The sequence below is a fragment of the Protopterus annectens genome, chromosome 11.part0 (genome assembly GCF_019279795.1).
Source record: "Protopterus annectens isolate FY-2018-M chromosome 11.part0, PAN1.0, whole genome shotgun sequence".
Taxonomy (NCBI): Eukaryota; Metazoa; Chordata; order Ceratodontiformes; family Protopteridae; genus Protopterus; species Protopterus annectens.
The window spans coordinates 1,544,893,457-1,544,915,454 of record NC_056745.1 but is presented as its reverse complement, the minus strand read 5'-3'; the positions used below and the strand labels follow the sequence as shown (position 1 = coordinate 1,544,915,454).

Here is a 21,998-nt window from a genome sequence, read left to right as displayed (position 1 = left end):
ACTAAAATCTTAAATAAGTGTAGAAAAATATACTTAAATCAGCTTGTGTCCAGTTGATATATGCAGACAACTCTCAGTAGCCAGCAACTCAATTTAAAATGATTACTAGAAATGTAACCACACATATTTTAATGCTAGCAGAAACCCCCAGCTAACTAACACTAACAAAGGAATTTCAAAGCAGGCTAACAACTTTCACTGAGCTCAGATGGCTAACTGCAGAGATTCAGAGACACAATATTTATTGAATCCAAGACACAGAATATTAACTCACTCAAATCTTAAATAAGTGCAGAGAAATATACTTAAGTCAGCTTGTGTCCAGTTGATATATGCAGGCAAGTCTCAGTAGCCAGCAACTCGATTTAAAATGATTACTAGAAATGTAACCAACACAGATTTTAATGCTACAGAAACCCCCAAGCTAATTAACACTAACAAAGGAATTTCAAAGCAGTCTAACAACTTTCAGTGAGCTCAGATGGCTAACTGCAGAGATTCATAGACACAATATTTTCTGAATCCAAGACTCACAGTATTTACTCACTCAAATCTTAAATAAGTGCAGAAAAATATACTTAAATCAACTTGTGTCCAGTTGATATATGCAGACAAGTCTCAGTAGCCAGCAACTCGATTTAAAATGATTACTAGAAAAGTAACCAACACAGATTTTAATGCTACAGAAACCCCTAAGCTAACTAACACTAAGAAAGGAATTTCAAAGCAGTCTAACAACTTTCAGTGAGCTCAGATGGCTAACTGCAGAGATTCAGAATCAAAATATTTACTGAATCCAAGGCACACAATATTTACTCACTCAAATCTTAAATAAGTGCAGAAAAATATACTTAAATCAGCTTGTGTCCAGTTTATATAAGCAGACAAGTCTCAGTAGCCAGCAACTCAGTTTAAAATGATTACTAGAATTGTAATCAACACAGATTTTAATGCTAGCTGAAACCCCCAAGCTAACACTAAGAAAGGAATTTCAAAGCAGTCTAACAACTTTCAGTGAGCTCAGATTGCTAACTGCAGAGATTCAGACACACAATATTTACTGAATCCAAGACACACAATATTTAGTCACTCAAATCTTAAATAAGTGCAGAAAAATATACTTAAGTCAGCTTGTGTCCAGTTGATATATGCAGAGAAGTCTCCATAGCCAGCAACTCGATTTAAAATGATTACTGGAAATGTAACCAAAATAGATTTTAATGCTAGTAGAAACCCCCAAGCTAACTAACACTAACAAAGGAATTTCAAAGCAGTCTAACAACTTTCAGTGAGCTCAGATGGCTAACTGCAGAGATTCAGCGACAAGATATTTACTGAATCTAAGACACACAATATTTACTCACTCAAATCTTAAATAAGTGCAGAACAATATACTTAAATCAGCTTGTGTCCAGTTGATATATGCAGACAAGTCTCAGTAGCCAGCAACTCGGTTTAAAATGATTACTAGAAATGTAACCAACACAGATTCTAATGCTAGCAGAAACCCCCAAGCTAACTAACACTAACAAAGGAATTTCAAAGCAGTCTAACAACTTTCAGTGAGCTCAGATGGCTAACTGCAGAGATTCAGAGACAAGATATTTACTGAATCCAAGACACACAATATTTAGTCACTCAAATCTTAAATAAGTGCAGAACATTATACTTAAATCAGCTTGTGTCCAGTTGGTATAAGCAGACAAGTCTCAGTAGCCAGCAACTCGGTTTAAAATGATTACTAGAAATGTAATCAACACAGATATTAATGCTAGCAGAAACCCCCAAGCTAACACTAACAAAGGAATTTCAAAGCAGTCTAACAACTTTCAGTGAGCTCAGATGGCTAACTGCAGAGATTCAGAGACCCAATATTTACTGAATCCAAGACACACAATATTTACTCACTCAAATCTTAAATAAGTGCAGAACAATATACTTAAATCAGCTTGTGTCCAGTTGAGATATGCAGACAAGTCTGAATAGCCATCAACTCGATTTAAAATGATTACTAGAAATGTAACCAACACAGATTTTAATGCTAGCAGAAACCCCCAAGCTAACTAACACTAACAAAGGAATTTCAAAGCAGTCTAACAACTTTCAGTGAGCTCAGATGGCTAACTGCAGAGATTCAGAGACACAATATTTACTGAATCCAAGACACGCAATATTTACTCACTCAAATCTTAAATAATTGCAGAAAAATATACTTAAATCAGCTTGTGTCCAGTTGATATATGCAGACAAGTCTCAGTAGCCAGCAACTCGACTTAAAATGATTACTAGAAATGTAACCAACACAGATTTTAATGTTAGCAGAAACCCCCAAGCTAACTAACACTAACAAAGGAATTTCAAAGCAGTCTAACAACTTTCAGTGAGCTCAGATGGCTAACTGCAGAGATTCAGAGACACAATATTTACTGAATCCGAGACACACAATATTTACTCACTCAAATCTTAAATAAGTGCATAAATATACACTTAAATCAGCTTGTGTCCAGTTGATATATGCAGACAAGTCTCAGTAGCCAGCAACTTGATTTAAAATGATTACTAGAAATGTAACCAACACAGATTTTAATGCTAGCAGAAACCCCCAAGCTAACTAACACTAAGAAAGGAATTTCAAAGCAGTCTAACAACTTTCAGTGAGCTCAGATGGCTAACTGAAGAGATTCAGAGACACAATATTTACTGAATTCGAGACACGCAATATTCACTCACTCAAATCATAAATAAGTGCAGAGGAATATACTTAAGTCAGCTTGTGTCCAGTTGATATATGCAGACAAGTCTCAGTAGCCAGCAACTTGATTTAAAATGATTACTAGAAATGTAACCAACACATATTTTAATGCTAGCAGAAACCCCCAAGCTAACTAACACTAACAAAGGAATTTCAAAGCAGTCTAACAACTTTCAGTGAGCTCAGATGGCTAACTGCAGAGATTCAGAGACACAATATTTACTGAATCCACGACACACAATATTTACTCACTCAAATCTTAAATAAGTGCAGAAATATATACTTAAATCAGCTTGTTTCCAGTTGATATATGCAGACAAGTCTCAGCAGCCAGCAACTCGAATTAAAATGATTACTAGAAATGTAACCAACACAGATTTTAATGCTAGCAGAAACTCCCAAGCTAACTAACACTAACAAAGAAATTTCAAAGCAGTCTAACAACTTTCAGTGAGCACAGATGGCTAACTGAAGAGATTCAGAGACACAATATTTACTGAATCCGAGACACACAATATTAACTCACTCAAATCTTAAATAAGTGCAGAACAATATACTTAAGTCAGCTTGTGTCCAGTTGATATATGCAGACAAGTCTCAGTAGCCAGCAACTCGATTTAAAATGATTACTAGAAATGTAACCAACACAGATTTTAATGCTACAGAAACACCCAAGCTAACACTAACAAAGGAATTTCAAAGCAGTCTAACAACTTTCAGTGAGCTCAGATTGCTAACTGCAGAGATTCAGAGACACAATATTTACTGAATCCAAGACACACAGTGTTTACTCACTCATCTTAAATAAGTGTAGAAAAATATACTTAAATCAGCTTGTGTCCAGTTGATATATGCAGACAAGTCTCAGTAGCCAGCAACTCAATTTAAAATGATTACTAGAAATGTAACCAACGCATATTTTAATGCTAGCAGAAACCCCCAGCAAACTAACACTAACAAAGGAATTTCAAAGCAGTCTAACAACTTTCAGTGAGCTCAGATGGCTAACTGCAGAGATTCAGAGACACAATATTTACTGAATCCGAGACACATAATATTAACTCACTCAAATCTTAAATAAGTGCAGAGAAATATACCTAAGTCAGCTTGTGTCCAGTTGATATATGCAGGCAAGTCTCAGTAGCCATCAACTCGATTTAAAATGATTACTAGAAATGTAACCAACACAGATTTTAATGCTACAGAAACCCCCAAGCTAATTAACACTAACAAAGGAATTTCAAAGCAGTCTAACAACTTTCAGTGAGCTCAGATGGCTAACTGCAGAGATTCAGAGACACAATATTTACTGAATCCAAGACACACAATATTTACTCACTCAAATCTTAAATAAGTGCAGAAAAATATACTTCAATCTACTTGAATCCAGTTGATATATGCAGACAAGTCTCAGTAGCCAGCAACTCAATTTAAAATGATTACTAGAAAAGTAACCAACACAGATTTTAATGCTACAGAATCCCCGTAGCTAACTAACACTAACAAAGGAATTTCAAAGCAGTCTAACAACTTTCAGTGAGCTCAGATGGCTAACTGCAGAGATTCAGAGACAAGATATTTACTGAATCCAAGACACACAATATTTACTCACTCAAATCTTAAATAAGTGCAGAACAATATACTTAAATCAGCTTGTGTCCAGTTGATATAAGCAGACAAGTCCCAGTAGCCAGCAACTCAGTTTAAAATGATTACTAGAAATGTAATCAACACAGATTTTAATGCTAGCAGAAACCCCCAAGCTAACACTAACAAAGGAATTTCAAAGCAGTCTAACAACTTTCATTGAGCTTAGATTGCTAACTGCAGAGATTCAGACACACAATATTTACTGAATCCAAGACACACAATATTTAGTCACTCAACTCTTAAATAAGTGCAGAAAAATATACTTAAGTCAGCTTGTGTCCAGTTGATATATGCAGAGAAGTCTCCGTAGCCAGCAACTCGATTTAAAATGATTACTGGAAATGTAACCAACAGAGATTTTAATGCTAGCAGAAACCCCAAGCTAACTAACACTAACAAAGGAATTTCAAAGCAGTCTAACAACTTTCAGTGAGCTCAGATGGCTAACTGCAGAGATTCAGAGACACAATATTTACTGAATCCAAGACACGCAATATTTACTCACTCAAATCTTAAATAATTGCAGAAAAATATACTTAAATCAGCTTGTGTCAAGTTGATATATGCAGACAAGTCTCAGTAGCCAGCAACTCAATTTAAAATGATTACTAGAAATGTAACCAACGCATATTTTAATGCTAGCAGAAACCCCCAGCAAACTAACACTAACAAAGGAGTTTCAAAGCAGGCTAACAACTTTCAGTGAGCTCAGATGGCTAACTGCAGAGATTCAGAGACACAATATTTACTGAATCCAAGACACACAATATTTACTCACTCAAATCTGAAATAAGTGCAGAAAAATATACTTAAATCAACTTGTGTCCAGTTGATATATGCAGACAAGTCTCAGTAGCCAGCAACTCGATTTAAAATGATTACTAGAAATGTAACCAACACAGATTTTAATGCTAGCAGAAACCCCCAAGCTAACTAACACTAACAAAGGAATTTCAAAGCAGTCTAACAACTTTCAATGAACTCAGATGGCTAACTGCAGAGATTCAGAGACACAATATTTACTGAATCCAAGACACACAATATTTACTCACTCAAATCTTAAATAAGTGCAGAAAAATATACTTAAATCAGCTTGTGTCCAGTTGATATATGCAGCAAGTCTCAGTAGCCAGCAACTTGATTTAAAATGATTACTAGAAATGTAACCAACAGAGATTTTAATGCTACAGAAACCGCCAAGCTAACTAACACTAAGAAAGGAATTTCAAAGCAGTCTAACAACTTTCAGTGAGTTCAGATGGCTAACTGCAGAGATTCAGAGACACAATATTTACTGAATCCGAGACACATAATATTAACTCAGTCAAATCTTAAATAAGTGCAGAAAAAATATACTTAAGTCAGCTTGTGTCCAGTTGATATATGCAGACAAGTCTCAGTAGCCAGCAACTCGATTTAAAATGATTACTAGAAATGTAACCAACACAGATTTTAATGCTACAGAAACCCCCAAGCTAACTAACACTAACAAAGGAATTTCAAAGCAGTCAAACAACATTCAGTGAGCTCAGATGGCTAACTGCAGAGATTCAGAGATATATTATTTACTGAATCCAAGACACACAATATTTACTCACTCAAATCTTAAATAAGTGTAGAAAAATATACTTAAATCAGCTTGTGTCCAGTTGATATATGCAGACAAGTCTCAGTAGCCAGCAACTCGATTTAAAATGATGATGTAGGCTCTGTGATAAGTTGTGTGAAACTATGGAGATTAATGCTAGTATTGGGGGCTTTGGAGGTTAGGTTTTGCCAGCTGATGTTAGTGTCTCCTAGAATAATACTTCCTTGGGAGATATTTTGGTTAATCCAACATAGGAAGTTCTGCAAGTGGGGGATGTTTTGACCAGGGGGAATATAGATGGTGGCAATACAGAGTTGGTTGTTACGGTTTATATGGTGAGATGTTATAAGGATTTCCATAGTATTGAAAGTGGGGACAGGTTTCAAATGCATATTTATTGTTAATAAGTCTCTATAAATTAGGGCTACACCTCGTCCGTTTTGATTGTTTCTTTCATTATGAGGAATGTTGTAACCTGGTGGAAGGATTTTGGAGTTGGATATATGTGTTTTAAGCCAGGTTTCAGTCATTGCTGCTATGTCTGCTGAATGGTGACATTGTGGATTATTAGAATTCCTCTTGCATGTTCATTCATTTTTCTACATTATTTTTCTCCTCTACAGTGGCAGACTGCTGACTTTGGTACTTCCCCTCATTTGCCTAGCCATCACGACTCCCCAAAGACTTTCTCCACATTAGGGGTGGGGACAGGGAGGAGAGTGAGGGGGGTGTAGGACAGCATCATAGTGATATAGTGGAATATTTCCTATTTAGTCTCACCACTACACATACCCAGCAACACCCCAAGAGTGAGTCACATAATGGGCATCTGAACTCAAATGCCTTTCATGTCCACAAGGGGCTAACATTAGCAGGATGCCCCATCCATCCTCAGCAATAATTTGTGGTTGTTTCTCCAGTCTTCACCATGGAACTCAAACTGCTCTGTGTGTCTCAGACATGAATCCGTCCACTCAGAATGCACATGTCTATCCTTCCCTGCCAGTATCTCAGCCCCTCGAGCTGCCAATCAATCTCGGGTCACCTTAGATCTTTATCTCTCTGCACCATGGCGCTGGCACTTTTGTGTGGTCATTCATTTGCTTTGTAAACAAAGCAAACTGCATGGTGTCCCAAGACTTTTTTTCATATGCTTAGGAAGATCTTTTTTTTTTTAAATATATCCAAAAAGACAGAGACACCCTACTGGAGGTTGACTATTTTACCAAAGAAAACCAGGCTATTAAGGAGGTTAGTGAGATTGTTAAATTATTTTCTAACCATCTTTATGACACTAAAAGCAGTAATAGATCCAGTCCTGCTAAAATTAATGAGTAGGTGGCTGTAGTAATATGCGAGGAGGAACTCATTAACTTGATCAGCAAATTAGATCGTACAAAGGCATCTGGCAAGGATAGAAACACCAACACCGACTTAAAAACATTTAAGGTGTTTTTCCTTATCCCTCTGAAGTTTATCTTTACTATTTATGTTTATCCTGGACAGATACCAAATGGCTAGAATATGACTACTGTGAAACCTGTTTTAAAGGGTAAAGGGTCACAGGGCAATTTAAAGTCTCCACTGAAAAGTGACCCCAATCTTAGTGGGAGTAACCTGCTTAACAACAGATAAATAAACAAATATATGTCCGTATGCCCAAAGCGTTGTCTAATACAAGGACAGTGACAGGATCACTAGCATTAAACATGTTGCATAATTGTTTGATGAGTTGTGGAGAAATGGACACCCATCAGCATGTAAACGTCAAAGACAGGTGGGTATTAACATGCAACCAGCTGTTTTATAATAAGGCAATGATGATTGTAGAACAAAACATCAGGGTTGATGTAATTTATACTGATTTTACTTTTGTGTTTGATAGAGTAGATAGAATTCTTAGTTAATAAGATACATAAATTAGGAATATTGACATTTTTTGCAGATACGCTGGAGAATGGTTAAATAAAATGTAATGGCAAGTTGCTTTTGCTTCATGTTATGGAGAAGCCAGACTATTCCCATGAAGTTCCACAAGGATTCATTCTTGCACCACATCTAGTTAGTTTATGTATCTTTTACATTAAAATCCCGTCTGATAATTATCTATTCTTTTATAGTGATTGTTTGAAACTTGTTAAGCACATTCTAGTCTCAGAAGATCACAGCTGACTACAAACATGTTTAGAAGATTTATATGTGGGGACAAAAGCAAATTATATAAATACAAATTCTTAAAATAAAGCAGACAAGTGTATGGTATATACAGCACAGACTTATAAAATGTATGATATAATAACGGATAATGCCAACACATTTAAATATCTTTGTGTATCAGTTTTGAGTAAACTGAGTTCCAGTCAATATGTGGACACAGTAGTGAAGGAATATAGCAAAATCGGAGGATGTTTAATCAAACCACTGAAAAAAGAAATAATAAGAGCAATACATAGGTATGTACACCTGTGTATACCTTAAATCTCCAGTAATGGGAGCCTATGGAATATATGAAAATTATCTCTTAGGGACATAAAGTGTTTCAGCTATCCAAACGCATATATGAATACATAAACACACACACCTCTATATATATATATATATATATCTATACACATATATATATATATATATATATATATACATATATATATATATATATATATATATATATATATATATATATATATATATATATATCTGTATATATAATATTTAAATATATATATTTTAAATATAAATATATATATATATATATATATATATATATATATATATATATATATACATAAATAGACACACACACACAAACACAGATATATATATATATATATATATATATATATATTATAAATGTATATATACATACACATACACATAAATATATGTGTTGCAATTGTAGATACAGATAAACAAATACAAGCAAATGTGTGTATACATATATAATATGAGCACGTCTGAAATACAAAAAAAAAATAGTTTGCATATTTTAAGACCATCTGGATTGAGATTAGAAATAACAAATTTATGTTCACTTGTGAAAGTATATTATTTATTCCCACTGTAACATTCCTGACTGTTAGTCATTCAGTTGCTTAATAATAAGAAACCGTGGGAACACTTTTGAGGCAGTTACTATCCAGCTCTTGAAACACACAAAATGCACTGCTGTGTCTTCACTTGTTGTTGTCTTTCGGCTTTTTCCTGTTAGGGGCGCCACAGCAGGACTCCGGTCCGCTAATTATTGGCAGTAGATTTTCACGAATGCCGAGGAGCCAGCTCGACGTTCAACCTTCAACTAAGGCACACCCATTTACGCATGTCTTTCGAACGCCCACCCAAACGCGGGGAGGACATGCAGACTCCACACAGAAGGCACTCCCCGCACTCCAGCCGACAATCAAATGGGAGAACCTCTTGCTGTGAGGTAACAATGCTACCGCTGCACCACCGCGGTACTCCAGTTACTGTCATTTCAAACTGAGTCTATGAACAGCAGTTACATCAGTTTCTCTTGCAGAAATGTGTGAACAGCACTAATGGAAGTTAAAGGACAGAGGCATGCTGTAGTGGAGTATCAGCTTTTCTAGCAGTGGTTTCACTAGCCTGTGCTACAGATATCAGCTTAGTTAATCTACCACAGGATTCTCTATGCTATATATCATGACAGGCTAATGCTCGCGTTTGTTTACTCTTCGGCTACTAAGGATAGTTGGTTGAATTACCTACAGTCGTAACATAATTTTATGTACAGAAAATTCCTGAACTGTCCAGTTTTTATATTATTTATTATTGTTTCTTCAATTCTTTTATCATTTCTGTCAGTATGTTGTTTATCTAATATTGTAATATTGTAATCATTTTTTCTGTATGCCTTATACTGTAAGACTGAAAGTATATTCTTTTATTATTATGCACATGTTTATGGAGGTTTTCTCCCTGAGCCTCCTCTGAAAAATGGGCTTCCACACAACTGGATATTCCAGTTATGAAAACATAAATAAATTGATAAATCATTTTATTAATTGTAACATATCTGTAAATGTATTGATGCTTTATTTATGCATACAAAAAAGTCATTTTAACAAATACAAATAACTAAAAGTGAACAAGGTCAAATTACAAACATACCCAACAAATACAGAGGACATTTTCTGCTTACGTATCATGGTAGAATCATGGTAAGCTTTTATTTCGGACTCAAACCCAAGACCTTCAGAGTACTGCAGTGGTGTCACTGCCATTTTACCAACAATAGCCTCTGGTCAGATAGGTTTTGAATTCTTCTCTTAACAGCCATATCCTTTCAGCTAGGAACTCCCCATCATGGTGGTTAATGCTAAATTACAAACAAACACACACACACACACACACACACACACACACACACACACACACACACACACACACACACACACACACATACAAAGAAAGTTGTTTGCAGTGTGCATTCACTAGTACTTTAGCATTAACAGGACTTCCCATGTAAACACTGCTAAAAGAACAATAATAAAAGCATGCAAACACTGCTAATAGCTTGCCACATAAATATTGCTAACAAAAGAGCATTCTGTAGCCCTGATCACACCTCCTTCACAGCAAATCAGTGAGCTATATTCTATTATTACTTTGGATGCAGAGTCTAATAAATGTTGTGGAAAAGTGTACAACAATGAACAGCTAAACAATTAAAGCCAGTTCTAATAATTCTGTTGACATTAAATAATTTGAAAGTTAAAATATATCCTAATTCAGTAATCCAGCATTAACAATAATGCATGGGCTGAAAAAGCGAACAGTTCTTACAATCTCTAAGAGGAACTCATATAAACAGGCCAATAAAGCTGTAGACCAGTTTCCTGCAAGCCCCATCTAGGAAACATAAGATTACATTGATGGGTCTGAAACCACATGATTCAGGTAATTTTTGGGCCCATTAGTAACTGTTTCCACTACATCCTAATGGTCCAACTTAGTGTCCATATGAGTGATATCTGTTGGTAATGGATCACAGTAATAAAGACCTTTGACTTGTTCTCCTTTTCAGAATCCTCTTTTGAGGGGAGGGGTACAAGCTGTGACAACAGGAGGTCGTGCCAAAAATGCCAGGAGAAGTAGGGTAGTGGATGTGTAACATATGCCAGCAGAGCTGTCTGGGATTTTGTAAAGAATTATATGTCATTTGTGTATCAAACTGATTTGTACAGATGCTTTTCTTTAAAAATGTATTTGTAAAGTTGTTTGTGTTAAAATGTATCAACAGTGTTTCCTGCTGGACAGAAGAGTACATGCAATATTGTAACTGTTTAAATGTATAAACCATAGCAGCATATACTGGCAGAGAAGAGGTTAATCCACCTGACTTTGAAAAATTATTCTTGAAAGTAAATTACTTTATGGGTTAAGCCATAAAGATGTAATCCCACAGTTTTGAAGGGAGCCAGAGATGCAATGTCTGTACCAGAGAATAGTTTGTAGCTCCTGTAGGAAGAGTGGAATGGTGTTATTGTTTTATGTCTTCCAGATGCTTTAATAAAACCTAGCTAAAGGTCTAGTGTGTATTGAAGCACATAGTTGCTAAACCCTGGCAGCTTCTTGTTGTGTTATGTCTTTCGGCTTTTCCCAGTTAGGGGTCGCCACAGCGGAACTTCGGTCCGCTAATGATTGGCAGTAGATTTCTACGTGCCAAGTTGCCAACCCTGACGCACAACCTTCAAAGAAGGTACACCCATTTACATATGTCTCCACACAGAAGACGCTCTAGCTGAGAATCGAACCGGACAGCGTCTTACTGTGAGGCGACAACGCTACCGCAGCACCACCACCGCAGTTAAACCCTGGCAGCTTCTAATGATGGGAAATAGTGCAGGAAACAGGCAGATGACCAGATGTGTGTGATGTCATTCTGTAAGCCAGAAATAATATTTAGATATTAGTAGGAGATTGGTCTCAGCATTCTGCATTCTGTCTTGGATCTGACAATAAGGACCACTCACCACATTATCTTGCTTTGTTCTATTCAGTAAATAGAAACAGTAATTCTTTAGATTAGTCAGGAAACTATAGTGAGAATAGTTAAGCATTGTTTTTTTCTGTAACTGTGTGACTCTTTCCAGCTGTGCTATTTTCAACATTTCCTATGTCTAAAACTCTAGTGTTTACTGTAAATAGATATTTAGTATTTTCATACTCTTTTATTTATTATTAAATATATTTAAACTTTTCACTGTGGCTGGTTCTTTTTACAAAATACATATGTTTTCAGAGTATTTGCACATATTTATTTGGTATTAACTCTGGCCACTCCTGAAAGCCTGGCTGTTTGGTCAACATTACCATTTGCATTAATAATAATTTCACTCACTATAATTTGATACCCTTTTAAGAGCCTTATAGTAACTGACTGACGGCAGTGAATCTGCCTTATAGTCTGGGCAAAGGTGGTAGAGTGGGTAATCTGTGCCAGCCTTTCCCAGATAAGTGTGTGTGAAAATTAAATCTCAGAGAGTGTGTGTGTCAGCTACTTGGGCAGGGACATGAAGCACTAGTTTCACAGAGAGAGTGGTAGAGGACATGGCTTGGGCACTCAGCTGAGTACTTACCTCTGAAGCTGTGCCAATGGGAAACCTTACCGGGGACCTGGGAAGAGACAGAGAGAGAAGCCTAGACCCCAATGCTGAGTGTGTTCCCTGTGTGCCGGTCTGCATCTGGAAACACTGAGTATATCCATTGTTATTCCAAGTGAACATCCCTCTCCAGTGTCAGTGGTGAGGATTCAGGCTCCTTGATTACTGGCCAGAGTGGGGACATCACACAAGCCAATTACTTCATAACTGACTGGAAAAGTTTTTACCATACTGTAGAGGTACAAGTGACTACATGGGGTCTCGCAGGAGAGGATGGACACTGTTTTTTTATTTTGTGGAGATATGAATGGCATTTAAAGGGATGGGTGCACATGACTGGTGATGTCCTTTCATTTCATAATCACATCTATCTAAGGCAGTTTGTTTTATGCTGCTGTCTTGAGATAAGAGTTGCACAAAAGCATCTGCCACTACTGGCACCTAAAAGAAGGTTTGTTGGTCAGTATAGAGAACACAAAAGAAGACAGACACTGTAGCTGACCATGTCTTTTAACTTTTGAATTATCGGACAACTATACTGTGCTATGCTAACAGGGGTTTCACTCTGTATAAAATTGTTATTCAGCTCTCTGACGTTATGAAGCACTGTTTCTGGGTCATTATAATCCTTATACATGACACAAGGTGGTCAAACAATTACCTGGGGGAATCGGGAAGCTTTAATATTTTGGTTAAAAGAAGCACTGAATTACTGCCTTCTCTCCCCTAGGTAATCCGATGACCTGAAAGGATTATTTTTTATTGTGATTTTGGAGGTTTTTGGGGTTCAGTTTCAGATTTTGACACAAGATCTACTGTTTGTGTACTTTGATCATCTTTTTTTCTGTAAGTCACCAATTATATTATCACACTACAAGTGACTTCAGTAAATTTTCTCCGTACTCTAATTAATTATGTATTGTAATTATCAAAAACATTCTTTATATAAATATTTTGAATGAGGCCACTCTACTGCATAGAAGAAGCCTTCAGGGTATATAGCATTTTTACATCCTCTACTACTCATAGTCTAAATTAACGTGAATCACTTTGTAGGAAGAAAGGATTCTCTTGTTTTGGGAGCTGCAACATCTCATTACCTTAATTTCCAGCACCACATGCCACACTGGTAGGCGTCATCAGAGCTGTACACTTTTCCTGACATGCCTGGTAGAAAATGCTGTATACAATAATCTTCCAAGAAAGATCACCGACCACCTTTCTCTGTCTGGTCTGTTATCAGTCAGTCAGTATATAAGTACACATAGTGGTATAAAACCAACAAAGACAAAAATACAGTAATGAGTAAGCTTATTCCTTCAGCTTTACCCTTCCAAAAACTGTCTCCTTTTAATAATGAACAATAACATGTTGCTTGTCTCCTACCAAAATACACATCATTCTCTATCTATTTCAGATCGGCAGTGCTTAATCATATGTACTGCACATCTACAACATAGGGCAGATGCTCACAGGACCTTCATTTATAAGAATTACGGTGCCTGGTGTGTAGCTCTGTGTTACTAATATGAAGTATGTTTTTTAACACATTTTAAATGTACTATACTTTTTTACCATCTACTGTTACTCTTCAGTACTGGAACAGGACACCATTCCCTTAGACTAATATGCTACTGCCCAAAGAGCCTCACCTTTAAATTATCAAGATTCATTAGCATTTGTTTAATCAGAAGATAATGTGACAGATTCTTTGAACTTCTGAAGGACTGCAAGCACAGAGAAACCAGGTTTAATCACATGACAGCAAATTGTTGGTCAGTAGAAAGTACAGTTGTGTACCTACCATAAATGTAGATGTTCGAGTGTATTCACTGTTCCAGTCATTGCACTTGGGTTATCCTGCTGGCAGGCTACCCGCAGTCAGCCTGAATTCCAAAGTCCTGGTCCGGCGTCGGTTGCTGTCGCCTCTTCATTGACATCAGTGCGCCATGGGTATATAAGATGCAGCCGATGCCATTTTCTTCAGATTTTCTTGCCCCAGATGTCAGGTGCCCCCAAGAAGGTAGGCAATACATATTGCTTATAAAAACATACTCTAAAATAAAACAATACCTTCATCTACAAGAAAATACACCACATAGGTTGTATAGAATAGAGAAGTACAGATAAGTCCCAGCAAAAGAAAGGGGGATGGTGGGAAGGTAACCTGGACTGCAACAGTGAATACACTCGAACATTTACATTTATGGTAGGTACACAACTGTACTGTGTTCTTCATGTTTCACTGTTGCAGTCATTACACTTGGGTAGAATCCCAAAGCTGAGGTAGGGTGGCTGGGTCTAAATAGGATTAGGAGTGGCTATGACGCCCTGCAGAACTGCAGTGGCAAAGCCTGCTCTGGATTTAGAGTAAAGAGGTAAGTGATAATGCTTGGTAAAAGTGTGCACTGAACTCCAAGTTGCACCTCCAAAATTTCCTTGGTTGGTACTCCTCTGAGAAAGGTTGCTGAAGTGACTGCTGCCTTGGTAGAATGTGGCCTAATATTTGTAGGCACTGACTTGCCATGCTGTGCATAGCAGAAACAAATGCAGTGTCCTATCCATTTTGAAATAGTCTGCTTTGAGATAGCCTTTCCTTGTGTTCCTGCAGCATATGCGACAAATAGTTGCTCAGTTTTTCTGAAAGCTTTTGTTTTGTCCAAGTAGAGAGTAACTGCCTGTGTATGTCCAAAGAGTGCAGAAGTCTCCCCCCTTTATTTTGGGGATTTGGATAAAATGTTGGCAAATGAATGGTTTGGTTAAGAGCCACACTGGATACTACCTTTGGCATAAATGTTGGGTTTGTCCTTAGAGAAACCTTGTCCGGATGAAAAATGATAAAAGGTTCCACTGCCATTAATGCCTGTAACTCTGAGACTCTTCTTGCTGAAGTTATTGCTAGGAGCAGAGCAGTTTTCCATGATAAGAATTTTATATCAGCTGTATTGGCTGGCTCAAAAGGAGGCAGTGTGAGCTTTTCCAAGACAAAGTTGAGGTTCCATGTAGGTATCTGTGCTCTACTTGGGGGTCTTATGTTTTTTGCCCCTCTGAGGTACTGTCTTAGCAGTGGATGTGAGAAAATAGGAGGTTCCGTATTGTAATGAGCTGAAATGGCAGAGGCATGGATCTTAATTGATGAGAAGGATAGGCCTTTGTCCAGCATCTCAGTTAGGTATTGTAAAATCTGAGGAATATTTGGAAAAAGTGGTTCAAGTCCTTGTGCCTGGTTCCAAGCACAGAATCTCTTCCATTTTTCTGCATAAGATTTTCTGGTGCTGGGCCTCCTGGCTTCCAAAATGACATCCATAACAGCTTTAGAGAGAGGTGTGTTCTGAGTGCCTATATTATTTGCCATGCAGCCAAATTTAAGGTTCTGAGTTGGCTGTGCAGGATCTGATTGTTTTGTTGAGTCAGAAGATGAGGAATTTGAGGTAAAGTCCAGGCTGGGCCTTGAGACAAGCTCTTTAGGATTGGGTACCAGTGCTGGCATGGCCAGTCTGGGGCAATCAGAATCATTTTTGGCTTCTCTTGTCTGACTTTCACTAGTACCTTGGGAAGGACAGGCAGTGGTGGAAAGGCGTAAACTGTTAGGGTTTTCCAGCTGAATGATAGAGCATCCACTTTCCATGCTTGTGAGTGATAAGTCCCTGTGTAGAATCTTTGTAGTTGGCAGTTGTGAGGGGAGGCAAAATGATCTATGTCTGGGCATCCCCATTTCCTTGTTATCATGCTGAAGACATGCGGATCTAGTTTCCACTCTTGAGGGTCCATGAGGTTTCTGCTTAGTTTGTCTGCCAGAGTATTTTTCTTTCCTGGCAGGAATTGTGCCTGCAGATGTACTTGATAGGTCAGTACTGTGTTCCACAAAGTCATGGCTTGCCTGCAGAGGGGGTAGGAATGTGTGCCCCCTTGCTTGTTTATGTACCACATAACTGTAGTATTGTCCGTCTTTAGTAATAGTTGTCCTGGCTGTAGTAGAGTCTTGAAGGCTGTCAGGGCATTCTGTACAGCTAGCATCTTTTTTTGATTGATATGAAGATGCATTTGGTCCGCGGGCCACGTGCCCTGAATACATTTTCCTGCCATGTGTGCCCCCCAGGCATAATCCGATGCATCTATTGTTAGTGTCTGCCTGGCTGTGGGTAAAGTGAAAGGCTGTCCCTTTTTGTGGTGACAGGCCAGTGCCCACCATCGAAACTCCTGTTGCAGGCAGGGAATAAGAGTTACTATTGTTTCCAGTCTGTGGAAATGTTGAGTCCAAACACTTTTTAGATACCATTGTAGCTTCCTCATATGCAGTCTTGCATATGGAATTAGTAGGATGCAGGATGCCATGAAGCCCAAAGCCTGCAGAATTTTCCTTGCAGGTAGCTGGATCTTTGTTGCCATCATTTGAAAGTAATGAGTCAGTTGCATTTGCTTGTCTGGCGTGAGATAAGCCATCTGAGCAGTTGTATTTAAGCTTGCACCCAGGAATATTATCTCTTGAGAGGGCACTAGTTTTGATTTATTTTCATTTACTGTGTGCCCTAGGCAAATTAGTAATCTTTTTACAAACGCCAGATGCTTTAGTAGAATGTCCTTGCTCTCTGCTTGAATAAGGCAGTCGTCCAAGTAGGGATATATATGAATTCCTTTTTGTCTGCAAAATGCAATTACTGGTGCCAGGCATTTTGTGAAGACCCTGGACGCAGTAGATAAGCCAAAGGACAGTGCAGAGAATTGGTAATGCATTGAGCCAGCTATGAATCTGAGGTATCTTCTGCAAGACTGTCTGATTGGGACATGCAGGTATGCCTCTTTGAGGTCCAAAGTAACTGGCCAAGCCTTCTTGCCCAGCATGGGTAGTAGTTGCTACAGTGTCAACATTTTGAATTTTGGAACATCCAGGAAAGTATTTAGAATAGACAGGTCCAGTATTGGTCTCCAGGCTTTGTCCTTTCTGGATACCAAGAAAAGTCTTGAGTAAAATCCTTGCCCCTGTTCTTGCTGTGGTACTTTTTGAATAGCCCTCATGTCCATGAGAGCAGAAATTTGTTTTTGTGCCTCTGCCCATTGATTTTGTGGCAGGTCTGGCATACCTTTTGACCTTGGTAAGGTGTGAAAGTGGAACCTGTAACCCTGAGAAACAATATTCAGTACCCATTTGTCCTGGGTGATCATGTGCCAGTTTTGTGAGAAAAGTGCTAGTTTTCCCCCTAAGGGTGCTGCCAAAAGGTAAGTGCTTGACATTTGTAGAGGAAAGTCATTGGGACTGTTTCTTATAAGGTTGTGATTTGTCTTCTCCGCCTTTGGGGGCTGAAGCACCCCATTGTTTAGGTCTGTATGAGCCTTGCGGCTGAGATCTGCCTCTTGGGCATCTGTATCTGCCTCTTTGTGGCCTGTCTGACACTGGAAAGGACCAATTTTTAGAAGGCCAGTTCCTGCTAAATCTAGGTGGCTGAACCTGTAAGAAATCCTTTACTGTCTGCATTGATTTTGCTTTATCCTCCATTTTCTTTAACACCTCTTCTGCCTTAACACCAAACAAAGTATCATGCTGTAATGGAGCATCCAATAATTTTGCTTTAACATGATCAGGTAAACTCTGTTCTTTTAACCAAGCATGCCTTCGAATGACAGAACCTGTAACTGCGGCTCTGCAAGAAGCCTCTAATGAATCAAAATCACATTGCAAAGTATGCTTTCCCACTTGTTCAGCTGCATGCAATAAATCCTGCATTTCCTTGTTCTCAGGACATTCAGAGCTTGTAAACATTTTCTGTTTTAGCAAAGACATTAGGTATTGTTGATATTTAAGCACGTGAAACTGGCAGTTTAAAGCCCTTACAGCTAAAGTAGCAGAGGTGTAAACTTTTTTCCCCCATCTGTCCAGTGCTCTAGAATCCCTATCAGAGGGAACAGGGTTTTTTGCAGTGGAAGCCTTGACCCCTTTGGGACACTGAGAAATAGTTTCTGGATCAGCAGCAGGGTTTTTATAAAGAAATTTATGAGAATCTGGAACCATGTAGTACCTATCTGGCTTAACTGGTGCAGGGGGTAAAGAATCAGGAGTCAAACTGGATTCAGAAAAAACATCATCAACAATATCTAGTACGGGGGGGATAGCAAGAGGCCTGTGCTGAGGCAATAAAAGAAAGTCTCTGAGCCTTTTCTTGGATTCTGAATAATCCTGGCTCTCCCAATGGAAATATTCCCTCATGGTGTGCAGGGTTTCCCCAAAACAGTAGTCCTCAGGAGGAGAGGCTGAAGGGATAGATTCTTCAGCATCAGAGTCCTCATAGGGAGGAAGAGAATATCCCTGTTCTGAAGAGGAATCAGAAGAAATAGAAACCTGGTCAGAGGAGTCATAGTCAGTGTCTTGCCTAGGCCTTTTATCAGAAGGGGGGTGGGAGCCCCTGATCAAAGTAATTAGGTCCTCGGCCATTTTGAGCATTTGTTTCTTTGGCATGGATGACAGTCCTTGAGAATGCTGTACTTGTTTCTTTGTCTTTAAAGGTGTTTTAGACTTTGCCTTGGCTGCTGAAGAGGTCTTGATAGTAAGCTGTGTAGGTCTGAGAACACCCTCAGAAGCCGATGCCTGCTCAGCGGCTCCGGACCCATCTGAGGGAATTGTTTCCATAGGCCCAATACCTTGAGTTTCCAGACGCCTAGCTGTCTTCACGTGGGAGTCGGAGGCGGCCTGTGGCTCTGAGGTAGCGGGTGTCAGGGGCTGTGAAAGAGCCTCACTGAAAACCGGCGAACCGGCGACTGGCCTAGAAGAGGCTTTGTCGTCGGTTTTGGAACTCGGATGCCTGTCTTTTTCTTTGTCATTGCGCTTTTTATGGACTCCGGTCATTGGTTGTTCTGATGGCATTATATAGTTAAACCTTCGGCCAAAGTAATGAAAAGCAAAATCGAACCGACGCTTAATAGTGTGTTGGTTGAATCTAGCAAAAAACCAACAACTAGCAATGTCGTGGTCAAGGCCTAGGCAAGGAATACAGTAAGAATGAAAATCGGACTGGAGCAAGAAAAGGTTTCCCCAACGGGGTACTTAGCTTTATTGAAGACTTCGGATATGAAATTCAAATTAAAAAATATCAGGAGTAGGCCGACCGGCACTTGCGAACTGCTTTTGCTTCGGGCACCGCGCGGCAAGAAAGACTGAAGAAAATGGCGTTGGCTGCATCTTATATACCCCTGGCGCACTGACGTCAGGGAAGAGGCGACAGCAACCAACGCCAGACCAGGACTTTGGAATTCAGGCCGACTGCGGGTAACATGCCAGCAGGATAACCCAAGTGTAATGACTGCAACAGTGAAACACGATGAACATCAACTGAATATTCCTTCCATAAGTGGCCTTCAGATAGTCAGTCCCATTATCTTTCCTTAAAGCTACTGTAAGTGATTCTACCAGTGACACATGCCATCCTTATATTATTTCCCATGTATTGAGACCACTTTATTAAAAACAAAGCTAAATGTCAGAGTCAGTGTAATTCCCATGTGTTTCACTAAAACCTTTCCTGACAGAGAAAAGTATGATTAAATCAATTAACTGCTAAGAGATGAATTAATTATAAGTGTTGCTGCCTTACTTCTGCTTTTTATGTTTTAACATTGCCTGAAAAGCATGTTTTAAATCTGAAAATGTATATTTTTATAGTTATGTTTATTTATTTTAATACAACCAATGCTGACTAACAGTCTTGCATATTTTATAGTACTTATCATTTGTTGTCTGTGAATTATTTTAAGACCATTTTGAATGTGTCTTCCTTGCAGACAACCACAATATTAGATATATAATAGATATAATAGACAACAACAATATTAGGTCAACAGTTTCATAAGTATATTTATATTAATTGTGCAAATTATTAATTTCCAGTCCCAGCTACATTTAAAAAAAAATTATGTTAGTATTAACAAAAAGACTTACCTGTCACGGCTGTGCTTGGTTCTTCAGTGAAGTTAAGAACTGTAGAGCTTTCTGAGGTGTTTACTGCTGTATATAGAAGAATATGATATATTAAAAGAAGAATACTCTTTCACAATAATATTTACCAGTTTTAGTACAAATGATCAACAAAATCCCTTTAGCACCATCATACAGCTATCAAAATACTCAGACATTGTAGAATGATGTGACTTTTAAAACAGGGTAATAACCGATACTCCAGATAAGGCCTCTGTAATTTACAATACTATATATGTGTAATCATGGATATGGATGTCGTAAGAACAATGCTTTGCAAATGAACATGCAGCTGCCACACTGGAGAAATTTTATAAAGAACTGACATTTAAAAGGGGGGGGTGGTGTCCTTTTTCAGATAAGGTGTTTCTTCTGTACTTTGCATGCATTCAGGAATTAATGTTTGGCAACAGTCATTATCTTGCTATAGCTTTTATATTTTTCTTATGATACCTCTCTTATAACATTCAAAGTGTGTTTAAATTAGATTATAACAAGATGGATAGAAGTGGTTTTAATAATCAAACACACATTAATGTACAAGTGCAAACCATCCCTTAAAACCCTAAATGTAGAAAAACAGTATGTCAGTATTATGACCCTAAGCTAAAAGGTTTAAACTACAAAGAAATATCAAAGATAAAAGACATAAAAATCAAAGATTACATGTAAGTTAACACTCATTATAATTCTCAGTGTAGGTTCCCAGTCATTGTTTATATGTTGAAGTCATTTTACATGCCATAATATATTTCCAATAACATTAAAAAACTCTATACTTGAAATATGTTGTGGATTTAATTCTTATGTAGTGCTAGAGTACAACTATGTAAGAACTCATAGTAACAGTAGATGTCCGACTGATCCCTGTTGCAGTATTACTAACAGATGGGATATCTGCCAAGGACAGCCAACATCCAGCCAGCAAACCAAAGCCTGGATGCCTTCCTCTCACACGGTGCTTCTGATGTACAACCTCATCCTGGGGAAGGTAAGAGGTACATACAAGTGTGGATTATCTCAGGACTTTCTTGTCCCAGACTGAGGAAAGTAAACAGATGTACAGGCAACTATATACATATGTACAAGTAAAAAAATAAAAGAAAAAATAAAAAGAATCCACCTTAGCACAAAAAAACAAAACAAAACAAAAAACAATGAGGTAAAGAAGGTGGGGTGTAATACTGTAACAGTGATCACTTGGACATCTACTGCTATAGCAAGTTCTTTAAAAACTGTGCCATGTCCTTCCTTGGATCACTGTTACAGTTTTACCAAGAGATGGGAGATTCCCAAAGCTGTCTATGAAGAAAGGGGAAGCAAGACTGAGCTGAGTTATGGTCTATAAGACCCTGAAGGACAGACCTAGCAAACCCTATTCTAGTGCTAAATAATGCATTGATCTTATAATGTTTTGTGAAA

At 38.1% G+C, this 21,998-nt stretch overlaps 1 protein-coding gene across 5 annotated transcripts in view; it reads right to left on the bottom strand.

The window, feature by feature from the left end:
- IL15RA (interleukin 15 receptor subunit alpha) overlaps positions 1–21,998 on the bottom strand; it is a 733,105-nt gene that overhangs the window by 490,334 nt on the left and 220,773 nt on the right. For all 5 annotated transcript variants that reach the window (XM_044088815.1, XM_044088819.1, XM_044088817.1 and 2 more), the window contains one exon: positions 20,541–20,606. In XM_044088815.1, coding sequence (XP_043944750.1) covers positions 20,541–20,606 — 66 coding nt within the window. The remainder of the gene's footprint in view (positions 1–20,540; positions 20,607–21,998) is intronic.